The sequence below is a fragment of the Peromyscus californicus genome, unplaced genomic scaffold, assembly GCF_007827085.1.
Source record: "Peromyscus californicus insignis strain IS unplaced genomic scaffold, ASM782708v3 Scaffold_6__1_contigs__length_162567912, whole genome shotgun sequence".
Lineage (NCBI taxonomy): Eukaryota > Metazoa > Chordata > Mammalia > Rodentia > Cricetidae > Peromyscus > Peromyscus californicus.
This window is the reverse complement of record NW_026294584.1, coordinates 85,973,759-85,989,737: the sequence shown is the minus strand read 5'-3', so window position 1 is coordinate 85,989,737 and position 15,979 is coordinate 85,973,759. Positions and strand designations below refer to the sequence as shown.

At 44.1% G+C, this 15,979-nt stretch overlaps 1 protein-coding gene across 1 annotated transcript in view; it reads right to left on the bottom strand.

Annotated features, from left to right (window-relative positions):
* Eif2ak3 (eukaryotic translation initiation factor 2 alpha kinase 3) overlaps nt 1–8,382 on the bottom strand; it is a 67,424-nt gene extending 59,042 nt beyond the window's left edge. Inside the window, exon 1 of the mRNA XM_052720663.1 lies at nt 7,891–8,382. Coding sequence (XP_052576623.1) covers nt 7,891–8,186 — 296 coding nt within the window. The 5' untranslated portion in view covers nt 8,187–8,382. The remainder of the gene's footprint in view (nt 1–7,890) is intronic.
* Between the last annotated feature and the right edge of the window lie 7,597 nt (nt 8,383–15,979).

The following is a 15,979-nucleotide window of genomic DNA, read 5'->3' as shown; positions in this document are numbered from 1 at the left end:
TCTCACCCAATTTCTTCCTCCTACTTCTTCCTCTCTTCACACTACACCCGTTCACTTTGCCACCTAACGCGTATCATGGACCTCACCCCACCTGCTCTCTCACCCTATTGAGACATTACGATCATAGCCACGTATTCCTGATTCTGTTTCCAAAGTTGCCCTTAAGTTTGTCTCTTCATTCCCCCTGCCCTGGCCCCAGACTTTCATTTTCATCAAAACATCGTAAAAGCCTGTCTGACATATTTTCTGGCCTCAGGACCATTTCTTCCCATTTCTGGTGAGTTTGAGTCCATAGAAGAGCTCTGATTAACTTCTGCTGTGCCCACGGCTTTGCAAGGGACAGAATGCTTCCACAATTTAGCTCCTGTGTACTTTCCTAACCTCATTCTGTCTCTGTTGCCAAGCTAATCCCCTCTCCTCACACCTCTCTCAACCCATGACAACACACACACCCCAGGGGTTTCCAGCCCTTCCAACAAGCTTCCTTTGTTCATTCAATTTTCACCCTGTCTTCAAATATTTCATTTGCCAAGTGCTTAATACTCCATTAATTTTCTTTGTATTTATTTTGTTTGTTGCGGGGGGGGGGGCGCGGGGGGGGGGGGGAATGGGACATACATGTGCCATAATCTGAATTGCGGATGTCAAAGGACAATGTACAGGAGTTGGTTCTCTCCTTTCACCAAGTGGGTTCTAGGGATGGAGATCATGATCAGGGTTGGCGGCAAGCTCCTTCACCTGCTGACCCATTTTGGTCGCCTACATTGCCCCAGCTTTAAAGAAAATATTTAAAACTAGCCTAAATATTCAGCGTTTCTGGGAAGAAAGAAATATAATTATTATTGGAGGTTCGACATAATTGGAGCTCAAAGCAAAGAAGTTCACTCTTTTGTGTTTGTCTGTCTGTTGAGACAGGGTATTTTATAGCCTCAGATACACTGTGTATATAGCAGAGGACGGCCCTGGATATCTAGTCCTTCTGCCTCTGAGTGCTGCGGGGATTACAGGTATGTGTTCACCACATCTGGCTTTTTAATTAGGGTTTTCCTTATTAAATGTCTCATTCCATTACATTATTTAAATAACCTATAGTCCATGGATTCCCACTGGATCTCAAAGATCCCTTATACAGATCCACAGTGACCTGGGAACTCAGGCTTGGAAATCCTGCTAAGTTCACTGTAAAACTCCCACTGTGCCCTTGCTTGTGTGATTCTGTGGCCTATTCTGACCAAGAGAGTTTCTTTTTCAAATTAAAAAATTTTAATTTATTATTATTTGCATGTTCACACGCGCGTGCGCGCGTGTGCGTGTGTGTGTGTGTGTGTGTGTGTGTGTGTGTGTGTGTGTGTGTGCGCGTGTGCATATGGATATCACAAGACAACTTCGGGAGTCAAGTCTTTCCTTCCTCTCTTTCTTTTGGAGCTAGCTGACCTGCAAGTAAGCACCTGGTGCCTCTCCTGTCTCTGCCTCCATCTTGATGCAGGAGTGCTGGGATTACAGATGTGCCACCTCATCTGGACTCCAGAGATCAAACGTAGTCATTGGGCTTCATGGAAGCCATTTCATCCCCTGAACCATTTCTTTGGCCCTTGACATTTCTTTGAAAGACATATTTTATTTTATGTGTACGAGTGTTTTACCTGCATGTATGTATGTATACCATATGTATGTCTGGTGCCCATGGAGGTCAGAAGAAGTTATCAGATCACCTGGAGTTGTGGATGGCTGTGAGCCACCATATAGGTGCTGAGAACCAAACCTGGGTCCTCTGCAAGAGCAGCAAGTGTTCTCAACCACTGAGACACCTCTCCAGCTCCACCTGACTCTTCCTATATTAAAGGATTTGATAGTATGACAGTGATGCTCCCATTTTCTCCAGCTTCATGCCATTATAAGGATGCCTGACTATCTACTACAATCTAGTTAATTCTGTAAACAAAGTTATTCCTGCCAGACTCTGAGCTTCTCTCTACTCAGTGCCTGGCAGTGCCTAACCTAGTAAAATAAGGAAATGATTATTACACAAATTGATTACATGATGTAAAGACATTATCCACATCAAACAGAGAGGCTAAGAAAGATGCAAAGAAATGGAACTTGCCTAGGATCACTCACAAATAAGTCTAGGACAGGCCTGGGGAATACAGTCTTCCTAGCTCTGTTAGTCTATCAACTCCAAATCTGCCCAAATGATTAGTATGCTACTGTAATATGCAATTTTTTCTTTCTTTTTTGCTTCCAGAAATGACATCAAGGTGTCATTTATCTTGTAACCACTCTGATTACGTCCTCAATTTAGCAGAAATGACTATAGGCCAAATGAATACACAGGCTTCACTGGCTCTGCCTTGATTTTAAAGAACCCTGGGCTCTGACTTAATCTATCCACTGACAGTTAAGTTTGCTGGATTCTGGTAGATGCTAAACTCCTTCATAAAGTCATTTCAAAGGAGTCCTGGACTTCCTGTGGACTTCCCAGCAGGTGACAGAAAGCATTATCTGGACTGAATAGTTTACAGATTAGGAACTGTTTACTTTCTGCCCAGTGGTGTGGCACATGCCTTTAATCTCAGCACTTGGAAGGCAGAGGCAGGCATATCTCTGTGAGTTCATGATCAGCATGGTCTACAGAGTGAGTTCTGGGACAGCCAGGGCTACCCAAAGAAACTCTGATGCAAAACAAACAAACAAAAACCCTGCTTACTTTAATATTTTCTATTTATTTTCTTCTAGTGAATATACTTTACAAACTATACATATATATATACACACACATTATATATATATATATATATATATATATATATATATATATATATATATATATCTGATAGGCCTAAGGATCTTCCACCAAAACATATACAAAGCATGTGTTTTCATACAAAAAAAAAAAAAACCCAAAACTAATACTGATTGGACTTGATGCCTTAGTCCTCATCTAGATAAATCCTCCAACAAGCCTCCTATGTTTAAACAGATCCTAAGAACAGCCAGGCTTCAAATGAGAACAAATAATACCTAAAGCTGTCAACTGAGCTTTGTTCTGATATATCAGCTAGACCTTGAGGAAGCTTAAGCAAATTTACAGGTAACACAAGAGTAACAGAGAGTCCTCTTAAAGACAGAAAACATTTTTTCTAGGTAAGATATGGTGGGGCATGCCTGTAATCCTAGCACTAGGGAATCTGGAGGGTCCTCGAGGCTTCTGGGCTTCATTGTAACACTCTAAAAAACAACCCAAAACAAAAAGCCCCAGCATTTAGGTGGTGGAGGCCAGACGATCATGAGTTCAAGGCCAGCCTGGGCTACATGAGGAAAATAAAAAAGCATTTCTAATTCATACAATGAAACAGTTTTACTCAAAATGGTTACTCACAAATAGAACAGAGTTTTAAAAAACTACATATTTAATTTCCTCCCTTTACATTTATCCCGTACCTTACAAGTTCTCTTCTACCACTAGGTACTGTTGTCCTATTTGGTAGGTTTTGTGTGTGTGTGTCTGCTTGCCTGCTTTTGATGTTCCCCATTAAGCCCTAGGCCTCACTCATGCTAAGTATTTGTCTGTCACAGATCTACACCCAGGGTCCCTCAAAGTGTTTTAAAACAATGTGTATAAATAACGTGTATAAACTACTGCTTTCATTAAAAAGAAAAAGAAAAAAGCAGGTGGAGATCCCAGGTGCTTGGTACTGAAGAACCAAGTTCTAACTACTGTTCATGGCAACTGACAGACAGGTCCCTTTGTAAAATGAACACACAGAGCTGAGTTCAAATAAGGAACGGTCTGGTCCCTGTTACAGATATTCAGGGTCTAGGCATCAATTAAGTTGAAGGCAATTGTAGAGAGGAAAGACAGTCCATTTACTGGCCCAGAGTATGTGTAGTTTGGCTTACAACCTGTTTGGGAAGTTACGTGTAAATTCTTCTTTAACTTTTGGTTACCCTCCAGTCTGGAGTGGGAAAAGTGAACACTGACAGGCCTTCACGATTGGCAGTGCTCTCTTTCAACACAGTATTCAGACATGCTATTTATTAATGGCCTAAAGGGCGTTTAAAACAACAAACAAAATATTATGTGTATGAATTTGAAAATCTGAGGAAGACCAGATTTCTACACCTTTACTTCCTATCCGCTCAGTCTGGGAAAAGGCAGAGTGGAAAGAGAAATAAAGAGGAATTAAGTCATCTTACATTTGCAAAGTATTTGACGTTATCTCATTTAACCCAAAAACTTCTGTTAGCGGGTGAACGGTGTATAGAGACACCAGGAAGAAATGTCAAGTTCAGTAATACTTGTGTTAGGAAGTAGAGAGAACAAGCAAGGCAAAAGGAAATACACTTTGCAATGAGTGTGACAAGCAAGATCAAATTAGTTCTTTATAACTGCAGAACGTCTTTGGTGTGAAATGACCAACCCCTTGCAGGAACCAAGTAACACTCTGCAGGCCCAACCCCCTGCAGGAACCAAGTAACACTGTGCAGGAACACTAACACTCTGCAGGCCCAACCCCCTGCAGGAACCAAGTAACACTGTGCAGGAACACTAACACTCTGCAGGCACAACCCCCTGCAGGAACCAAGTAACACTGTGCAGGAACACTAACACTCTGCAGGCCCAACCCCCTGCAGGAACCAAGTAACCCTCCGCAGGAACCAAGTAACACTCTGCAGGCCCAACCCCCTTCAGGAACCTACTAACCCTCTGCAGGAACCAAGTAACACCCTGCAGGAACCAATCCTCTGCAGGAACCAAGTAACACTTGGCAATTCGTTACATGTTAAAATTAGAGCAGGTAATATAAACTCTGCCAGTATCCATAAAATCCAACAGTTAAGTGTGTGATTGAGGTGTTCTTCCCAATTTTCTGTGTGTGGGGGGTGGGGTGGGGGAAGGCATACCATTTACTAGTCTAAAGCTTAGAAGAAAACTGCTACTAGAAAAACAAGCTTACATTTTTGGGGAAAAAAAAAAAAGAATGTTTATCCAGTCAGTCACATGCCTGAGAGGCAGAATGATCACGTGGAGTGCCATGGGTAAAGAAAGGCTATCAAAGGGGAGAGTGAATCTCAGTAGGTCCCATCCGGCTATGCATCAAAAGGCAAAAGACAGACAGACCTTCATTCCCCACCTCCCCCTGTCCGGCAAGTGCCATAGTTCTTCACAGCTGTTTGTGATCAACGCTTGGTTAACTCAGCTCTGTCACTACAGCTCTCCCCTTGAAACAAACAGGATATCGTTCTATAATTATGGAACTGATATTCACAGATTTTGTTTTCACTTGTAAAGAGCACTTAGAAAAAACTTTTATTAAACTGTGGATATTTATCTCCTGCTGACCCAACTCACCCATGGCTTCTCACTCATTCACACCATGTTGACTTCACACCACCGTGCAGCCCTGTTGGCCAGGGGTCACATGCTCTTCTCCCAGCCCATTTCCTCTATTTTCACTCTTGTAGGAAGAAAGTGGTCCTTCCGACCGCTCTGGACCGACACTCAGACCCCTTCCTGAATTCCGTAACCCAGAACTCGCAGCAATCCTCCTCCCTTGGCCTCCCAGGTGCTGGGATGATAAGCAAGAGCCACTTCGAATACAGAGCCACCTTTATCCTTTTCTTTTTCAACCTGTCTACACAGGCTCCCTCCTCGGAGACTACAGTAAGGAAAGGAGGGAGTGGGGCAGGAAGAGAGTAGTCCTCACCTTTTGCAATTTATTTCCTACTGCACTTAAACTGTTACTGTGCTCATCACCAAGTCTTTCCAGACTCAGGCCTACACTCTACCCTAGTGAGCTATGCTTGTCCTCTCTAGAAGATAAAGGCATCTCCTGGGGCTTTTTCCGTGAGCACTTCCTTCTTCTTATAACTGTTGCTATCTGTCCGGCCTTCCCTCTAGCTCAAGTCATTCATTTCCACCTTCTTGCCAAGCATCAGTCTGGATGTCCTGCATCTCCGAGGCATCAGGACCAATACCAACACCCCTTACCTTTTCTTCCCAGATTCCCTAAACCTCTTGATGTTCCTATGTTTGCTGTCATCTTCTGGCCACCAGCTCTCCATCAAGAGAAGAAGGACCAATTTACTTGCTGCAACTAAGATTTTGCTCAACTATCTCTCATGTTAGTCCCATGTAATGGCATATGATACTGAACTGCTATAATGTTCTTTTAGTATCCTCACCTCGAGTTTCAGCAAACCCTGTTGCTAGAGAAATATTTTAGCATAACTTTCGCTCAGGACTGCCATTCAAGATAACATTTCCCAAACTAATGTGCATATGAATCATATGGTGATCTATTACAATGCAGATGCTTGGTCAGAAAGTTGGGTGGCACCTGACTCTGGAGGTCTAACATGTTTCCAAGTGATGATGTTGTTAGGGTAGGGGCGCAAACACACACCACACACACACACACACACACACACACGCACACGCACACGCGCATGCACACGCACACGCGCACGCGCACACGCACACGCACACGCACACGACAAAATGGTCTCAGCATAATTTCCAGCCCCCATGCCTCTTGCTGTCTTATGTCCACTATCTATCAGAATTCTACCCATTTTTAAGAACCAAATCATTCTGTCACAGGAATTTCTTATGAAAACCACAAAAGCCTTGCATCACCCATGACACTTCATTTGCACTGCTTCATCTTGACCTCTGGACTACATACTCCTCCCAAGGGCAGGGGCTACCTGCTCAACCTTGGGATCACCAGTGAGTCGTGGGCTCTGATCAGCTTTAGTAAATACCTGCTGCGGTAGGTGTGTGTTCTAAGGAAAACAAAGTATTTCACTCTACTTCGTGAAATTTACTCTGCACAGCTGCTCCACTCATCCAAGAGAGTCCATACATTGCAAATGTATGAAAATTGTGTTATTTACTACTTAAAAACCTTTTAAATATAAGCATTCAAACGGTGTATGGTGAATTCTAGGACTTAGCTTATTTCTAGTAGTCGCTGTAAGGTTCTGATATTTATTATAACATAGTAACTACTATGTTACAAACTTAAAATACTTTCTAATTTAGATCTGGCTCTCCCTGTCTTACTTTACCCAATGCTCCTTTATCATTCCTTTTGTTAAATAGTACCACTTTCTCCACACGTGCTGTCTGAAAAATACTTTATCGTTGAAGTGTTTTACATTTCTTGCAGACTTTGAAAATTGCTTCAAAACTTGTCTCTTGAATGTGTATGCTTATAAGGCTAAGAAACACAACTGAAATAAACTATGGTAACCCCCTTTAAATATCAAAGACCTGCCAGAACCTATACAAGAACCTAACCAGAGTGCTTAAACTTCAGGGTGTTCAAGAGTTGTCGGGAGTGCTTGTTCAACACAACAGATTCCAGGTTCTTACCCAGAAAAGGTCTGGTTCAGTGGAACCGGGGCGGAGCCTAGAAAACTGTCTATTAAACCAGCATCCCCCAGGCAATTCTGATGCAGGTGTTCCAGCAGATCTCAATTAGAGAAACAGAAAATCAAAAGCCCTCGACTAGGGGCCACAACGTACTGGTATATGAAGGATACAAGTAGACATCTCTTTCGAAAGTCCTTTCTCAAAACAGCTGTCGCAACAGCGCCAGTATAAAACGAGTCACACTTGGGAAGGAGAGTGTAAAAGGGACCAGGAGGATGGCTAAGCCCGAAAACAATGAAAGCGGGGAAGTGGACTTTCCTCTCTTAGCCAGGTGCTGGGTTCTCCAAGCAGCCTTCATCCATCCTCCTTTGAGGATGCTGTTGCCCTCCCATAGCCAGGACCAGGGGAGGCACTCTGATCTAGGGAAGAAGGTGTCACGGCTTTCTGCTTGTCCACAGCCCCTCGTATCCCTGCGAGAGGCACCCGGATCCCGGTCCGCAACCTCTCACCTGCCGCGCGGCCGCAGCTCCACGTCGTCGTCGGGCTCCGTCGCGCGTGACTCATGTTCGCCAGCGGCGGCCGGCAGCGCCTCGGCGTCCTCCACGGTCACTTCGGCCGTAGTCACCGCAGGCACCCGCGCGGCCGAAGTCGGGGCGGCCGCTGCCCCTAAGCCGAACGCCGCGTCCGCCGTGGGCGCGGGCAGGCTGCGAGAGCGCGCGGCCGCCGCGATCCCCGCCGCGCAGCCCAGCAGCAGCAGCAGCAGCAGCAGCAACGCGCGCGGCCCAGGCCGGGTGGCGCGCTCCATCAGCGGCCCGCCCCACGCGCGGGCATGGAGACCCGGCCGTCGGCGCCCGCCCGTCCCGCCGCTCGGAGCCTCGGAGCACCGCGAGCGCGCGCCACGGACCCCACCGCCACCTCCCAACTTCGCGCCGCAGCAGCAGGGCTGCCGGGCCACGTCTCAGCCACCGCCACCTGAGTGACAGCCTTGTGCAGACATCGCCCATTGAGTGAGCGGTCCGCGCTCCTGCTCTGCGATTGGCTGCGCGCCCTGCCACTCCGAACCAGGCGGACGCGCTCCCGGTTGTCAACATCATGCCTACCAATTAAATTATAGTTTTGCATGTGGAAGCCCGGCCCTTTTCCGGAAGCGATGACCAATGAGAAATGGCCCTCCCCAGAGTCCTCTTAACCGATTGGTGAATCCTTTCAGTTCCCGAATGCCTTCTCTGGAACAGATTGGCCTGCGCTGCTATTGGCCTCGCCTCTCAAAGTGAGGCGCTGGAGAAGGCTTGGAGATCATTGGTGCAAGGGCATGCCCCTCAAAGGCCTGAGCTAACTGCTTCCTGATTGGTTGGAAGCGGCACTTAGTACGTGGCCGATTCTGACTGTGAAGAGGACGGTCCCCAGTGAAAGGGAGAGTGGGAGTGAGTCCCAGGTGGCCGGGAGGCGGCCGACCTTAAAGGGACAGATGCTTTGGCTCCTCCCAAGCCGGATCTATTTTGAAAGAAGAGGGGTAGGGGGGAAGTGACTGCACAGGTCACGTGCCCTTAGGTGGATGGAAGAGAAAAGACGAGTTCAGAAGTTGTCCAATTAGTGGCCAGCACGGTACTAAGAATTACAATTATAGCTTTGATAGAGATGACAGTGACCTGTAGAACAGATAACCCAGTGCACCGTAAACGCCTCCTACCTCGTTATAACCGAGGAACCCAGGCCTGGCGCGCTTAAGTCATCTGCCCAAGGTCACATAGTCACAGAAACGTGACTTTATTTCAAGTCTACTGATTGATCTGGCATGCTTTACACTGCCCTCAGGAGAAATAAAACTACCAACAGCCAAAGTGGAAAAGGTCTGAATGTTTAACTAAAGCATCTAAAATTCTCTTAAGGCAGTTGAGAACAGCTTGATGATTTCTGAGCCGGTGTGTGGAACAATAAGAAGTTGCGTCCATCTGCACACAAGCACACTCAGTTTCCTCCCAGTCCGGTCCATATAAACTCGTTTCTCCCTTTAGTTCTTACCACATTCCTTTGCTCTTCTGTACAGCAAATCTCTAAACGCCTTGTCTTTCTTCTCCCATTTCACACACACTGCACTGCGTGTTAGTAATCCTCAACTCCACCGAAATTGCTCAGACTCGAGTTGTTTCTGATGAATTTGAAGGAGAGTCTTGTTTTCTTTCATCCCAGCTGTCTTCGACTTTGGAACTCAGTCTTACCTCTGTGAACTACTTTGTCACTTGTTTCCCTGATTCCCCATAGGGCAGAATATGACCTTCAAATGACCTCCTGTGTTGCTCCGGATGGAAACCAAAGGCTTGAAGTTCTTACCCTGTATATTAGCTCTCTAGGGTTGTCATAGCAAATCCCACAAAGCATATATTTTCTCTCTGTTCTAGAGGTTAGAATTCCACCATCGGAAGCCATCAGGATGGGGTTCTTCTGAGGCCCCCTCTTTGGCTTGTAGGTGGCCACTCTATTGCCTCTTCATGGGAACTTTCCACTACTCAAGAATTCCTTTTCTCTTTTTATTTATTTTTGAACATCTTAAGTTCATATGTGTACCAGTCTTGTTGTGTGTGAAGGAAACTATTTCCTTGGAGTCATCAGCCACTTCTGGCCCTTAGAGTCTTTCTGCTGCTTCTGCAAGGAAGTCTGAGACTTGAGGGGAGGGATTTGATACAGACATCCTATGTAGGGCTGAGTGTTCCAAAGTCTCTAACTCTGTGCACGTTGTCCAGTTGTGGGTTTTTGTTAATTACTATCTACTGCAAAAGAAGCTTTCCTGATGAGGGTTGAGCGATGCTCTGGTCTATGGGTATAGCAATATGTCATCGGAGTTGTATTGCTGTTTCTATAGCAGAGTAATAGTACTGTTTACCCCTAAGCCTATGACCTATCTAGTCTCAGGTTCTTGGTCACTTCCTCAGTGTCAGCTTTGGGTGTTATCTCATAGAGCGGGTCTTAAATCCAATCAAAAAGTTGTTGGCTACTCCCATAACATTTGTGCCACTATTACATATGGGGACTCACAGAGACGGTGACAGTGTACAGAAGACCTACACAGGCTCAACCCAGACAAAACCCCAGCACTAACAAGGGGAAGTGGACACAGTCCCACCCCTGACAAGAGCTATTTGCAATTGATACCTGCTGGGAAAGGAAAGTTAGTTTTCTCCTAGGAGTAGTTAGTCGGTTAGGCAAAACATGTGCTGTTTTGTGTACTTTTGTTTTGTTTTGGTGTTTTCCTCTTATTATTTTTTTTCCTGTTTCCTTGTCTGCTTTGATTTTTGGTTGCCTCCCCCACCCATTTTTGTTTTGTGTTAGAGAGAAAGAACATGAAGTTAGGTGCCTAGAGAGGTGAGGAGGAGTAGAGGGAGGGGGAAGAATACCATATATATTGTATATATGTATGAAATACATATTGATTAGATATTGTATGAAAACATTAATAATTTTTAATGTAAAGGCTTTTTACTTTATTTTTAATCATGTGTATATGTTGATCTCTGAGTATAGGTTTGTGTATTTGAGTGCAGTGCCTCTGGAGGCCAGAAAAAGGCAGAGGATCCCTTGGAGCTAGAGTTACAGGGGGTTTTGAGCTGCATGGTGTGAGTGCTGTATGCCAAATTATTGTCCTATGCAAAAGCAATACATGCTTTTAAATACTTAGCAATTTCTCCAGACCTTCTTTTTATTTTTGGAAAGACATCAGCCATACTGGATTAGAGCTCCACACTAAGGCTTCATTTTAACGAATCACCTCTTGAAAGATTTTTATCTCCAAATTATATTCTGGGATACTAGGGGTTAGGATTTCAACATACACATTTGGGGGTGGGACATAGTTCAGTATATAACATCTGGACACCCATAGATGTGGTCTTTGACCTCCACGTTATTTAAAATGGAAAACCTTATGACCCTACTTCCTATCCTTTTTTCCTTCTTTTGTAACATAAATTGCTAAACAGTCTTATTAATAATAATAAAAAAATCAGGAGCCAGATATTGGGGTGAAAGCTGAAAGATCAGAGAAACAGAACAAGCCAGCCAAGTTCTTACCTCTACGAAATTCTCATCCTCAAGAGAGATACTTCCTGTTTACTCACGCCTTGTATACCTTTCTGTGCCCTGACATCTTCCTTCCTTCCTAGTGCTGAGATTAAAGGCATGTGCCACCATGCCTGGCTCTGTTCCCAGTGTGGCCTTGAACTCACAGAGATTGGATGGATCTCTGCCTCCTGACTGCTAGGATTACAGGGATGTGCCATCACTGTCTGGTCTCTATGTCTAATCTAGTGGCCAACTCTCTCCTCTGATCCCCAGATAAGTTCTATTGGGGTGCACAATATATCACCACATTCTTTATCTCTCTCAGACTTTAAATGCTACACATACTATTCTTATCTTTATTGCCTGTGTACCTCTGCTTGTATGTAAGGTCTTTGATCATTTGCTCATCGGTGCATTTTGAAGTGCCTAACAAAGTTTAGATGTTTAGTAAGCATTTAATAAATATTTACTAGATGGATAAATAAATCCTCAAGGTTGGAAAGGAAAGAAACAAGTGGACAGAAAGAGAGTGCTGTTGCTATGGATAGAAGGAACTGTGGAAGCAATATCCTAGACTGTCTGAGGACACAGGAACAGCTCCACTTTCCACTTTGAATGCAGAGATGAGGAGGCATCCCTGGAGAATAAATTGCTTTGAAACATAGAGAAAGTAGATAAAAAAAAAAAAGTTCAAACAAGTTGACATCAGAATAAAAAATGATTTTTTTTCAAGATAGGGTTTCTCTGTGTAGCCTTGGCAGAAAAAAAAATGATTCTTAACAGTTTGTAATAACCCATTTTAAATTAGCTGGTGCATGTATTATCGAAGACTGTCTTGATGATTTTGTAAATTTTTCACAAAGTGTTCATGGCATGAAGAAGGCTATTAATGTAAGCTAATGAGTTGGGAGTCTGCTTGCTATCTGTGAATTGTGTGTTTTGTTCATAAATTTGTTTCTTTAGAAGTTAGGGAGTATCTCATGGCACCTGTATGCAGTAATTAATAAGAATGTGACCAAAACAGTTATAGTGCTTATTCTTCTGAAACTTATCAACTATCCAGGTTGGGAGACAGACATTCATGACGATGCATATGCTTTATTTATTTATCAAAACAAAGATAAGTGCTCTGATGGATAAAGTACCCATAAAAGAACAGCGATGTAAAGGCTAATAAGGATCATTTCCTTTACTCAGGAAAATGACAAGCAAATCTTTCCATTTTGGAAGAAGAAAACAGTCATGACTCAGAAGCAGCTGACTAGGATAATGACTTGAAGGGCAGAAAAGGAAGCACGTCAGCTTTCGGTCAGCACAGCACATCATAGTGAAAGATAGAGGCTCAGAACCTGGGTCTGAGCGTCTTGGGCAAGTGAGAGGAAGTGGGGACTAGGCAGAACAGCTGGTCAGGGAGTCCGGGCCAGGAAAAGATGCCTGGCACTGAAGTGTCCTGAGCCAGGGCTGCTCTGAACAGTTAAGATCTGAAACAAGCTTGATCTAGGTCTGTGAGATGGATCTGAGATTTAGAAACTGCAAACTCAATCCTTTAAAAGAGAGAAGAGTCTGAGTCTTTGACATCATGTCTGGATACAAATAACAAAAGCTTTTCAAGAAGTGATTAAGTAAGGGGTTTATTGTTCTCCACGGCACAACAGTCCCACAATGATGTGGACTTGTGATCTCTCTCTTCCCTCTTGCCTGAATTTCACCTCACAATCTTGGGATGGCAACTCCAGCACCAATTTTTACTTCTGGTAAGGAAAGGGGAAAGGCCAGGAGCAATGGCTACCTGAATTTGCCCTTTTCCCAGAATAGAAGCCCAGTGAGGGAATTCATATTTGCGCATCACAGATCAGACCATTTCCACCAGCCACCCCAAGCTGCAAGGGAAGCATGCTGCCACTTCAAATAAAAACAGGGTTCTACTACTGAGAGTGGAGGGGAGAACTGTAGTTGGTGTTAATAAAGGTAATGCAGTACATTATATTATAACTGTTGGAAGCAAACACTTGGGTGAATTTCAGTAGCATACACTACAGCCAAAATACAGAGAATTTGGGGCTGATAAGATGGCTCAGCAGGTAAGGGCCGTTGTTGCCTACCCTGTCTACCTGAATTTGATCCATGGGACCCACATGGCAGAAACAGAGCAGACGCCTGCAAGTTTTCCTCTGACCTCCACATGCATGACTCTTTTTGATGACACTATAGCAGCCAGTTAAGCATCTCACACAAGTCCTAGCTGCGAGGAAGAGAGCACCTTCCACACACCATGACGCCTCCCTGCTGCACGATGCACACTTTCACAATGAGTATTTTTAAATCCAATTCATGAGTAGTTATGCTCCTTGCTCCAGAGTGCAGGCTGTAACCTCTAGTCAGTCAAGAACGCAAGAATTCCAACACAGTTAGCAATCATTTGAGGCCTCTCTCCCTTCCCAGCTATAAATCTACAATTTTCTAGGCATCTCACCAGAAAACCCATTAACTGGAGAAAGGCATGTCATAAACCCTTTGTCCAACACTAGTGGTTCCTGGTTCCATGTTATCAGACTGTATCTCATCCAGGCACCTCTGGTACCACCCTATAATCTCACTTGTGGAAGAGGGGAACAATGGTAGAGGGACATGTCCCTCAGAGACCCATCGAGCTATGACATCCCAGAGAACTCGAAGAATCCTATGTACAGTCACCATGAGGACACTTAAAACACAACTCTTTATCAGAAGCCCCACTCACGTTCTTTGGGGTGCTCTAATTATTTTCTGGAGCACCTCTTTTGCTGTTTCTCATAAAACCCCAACTCTGCTTCACGCTGGCTACTTCCAAAGTTCCTTCGTGTGTTAAAGTCATGAATCCTGTGTTTGCCTGAGTGGAGGTCTGGAACAGATAAGGGAGCCACTCACTGAGGGTGACAGTGCATAACTCTGACTCTGTCTCTCACCACTGACAGCAGAAGAATAACTCGACTGTCCACTCCTGAATTTACACAGTCCAGTTAAGTTCCGGGCCCCAAAGGACTATCCATTATATTCCTCTTAAAATGCTCTTTAGATGGGAGATTTGTAGGTCTGTATATATAGCAAATGCCAACATATGTTCATGTGTACATGCCCACTTGGACAGGCTCTGCTGCAAGAATCAAAGTTCAGACTCTTAGGATTTTTTTTAATGATTTATTTGTTTTTGTGTATATGTATGAGTGTTTTGCCTACAGGTATGCATGTGTATATGGTGCCCATAGAAGTTAGTAGAGGGTGTCAGATTCCCTGGAACAGGAGTTAGAGACAGTTATGAGAAGCCATGTGGGTGCCGGGAACCGAACCCAGGTCCTCTATAAGAGCAGGGAGTGCTCTTAACCACAGAGCCATCTCTGTAGACCCTAGTCTCTGAGGTTTTTCATAGTCTAAATTCTTCCACAGAAAGAGGATGATTTCCCTACCTGATTTATGGCATAGCATCCTATCTCGTGCTGCCAGAGCTTCACATTGTGCTAATAGAGTTTCTTTTGTTCAATTTCCCTTGTAACCAAACCTGAGTGATTCTAAGATGACTAAAACTGCAGCCTAGACAACACTAATTAGACTTAGTGGTTTAAAAAAAAAATGGAGGCTATGAAGTGAGAGGGGAGACAGGGAGGTTAATATAATCAAAATACATTGTATATGTGTATGTAGGTCTGTATATATATAAACCCAGCAGCAAATGCCTGCATATGTACCCACATGTACTCATGAATCAAAGTTCAGACTCTTAAGATTCTGAAATAATAATAATAATAATAATAATAATAATAATAATAATAATACCACACACAGCAGCAGCAACAATGAAAATAGTCAGGTGCTGGTCTCTGGACCTTGAAACATCACAAATACTGAAAAGTGCACAGCTCTGAGGATGTTCCTAGAAAATTGCCCACATCTTCATAGCTTCCATTTTTCATGTGAAGAGGGGAAGGGTTAATTCATTCCTTCAGGAAGAAATGGAGGTAATGTGGAGGAGAGTAACATTCCAGGAGTTGCCGAGTGACTTGCTGTGTGCTCAGGGACCATCTGCCTCTCCCCTTTGGCCCTCACAGTGTATTGCTGGTGTCTTCCTAGACATCCTTTCTCATCTCTTATACTAGGATTCTGAGAGTCCACTTTCATCAGGTATATGCTGAGGTCACTTCTTCCAAGCTGTCTCAGGGGTCACTTGTATCAGTGATGTTCTTCTCTTCCATATTTCTACAATGTTACTCCTCTTTTCTTTATAGGGAAGGTTTACACAGTTTTATTTTCAGAAAAATCAAAGCAACTAGGTAGTAATAAACAACACAGGAGCTCAGTCGTTAAGAGTGCTTGCTGCTCTTGCAGAGAACCTGGGTTTAGTTCTTAGCACCTATATTGGGCAGCATACAGGTACCTTATAACTCCAGCTGCAGGAAATCCAATGCCCTCTTCTGTCTCATGAGCACCAGGACATATGGGGCACACAGACACAGACACACACACTTTTTTTTTTAATTCTAAAAAAAGTTAAGTAACATAAATGCCAAG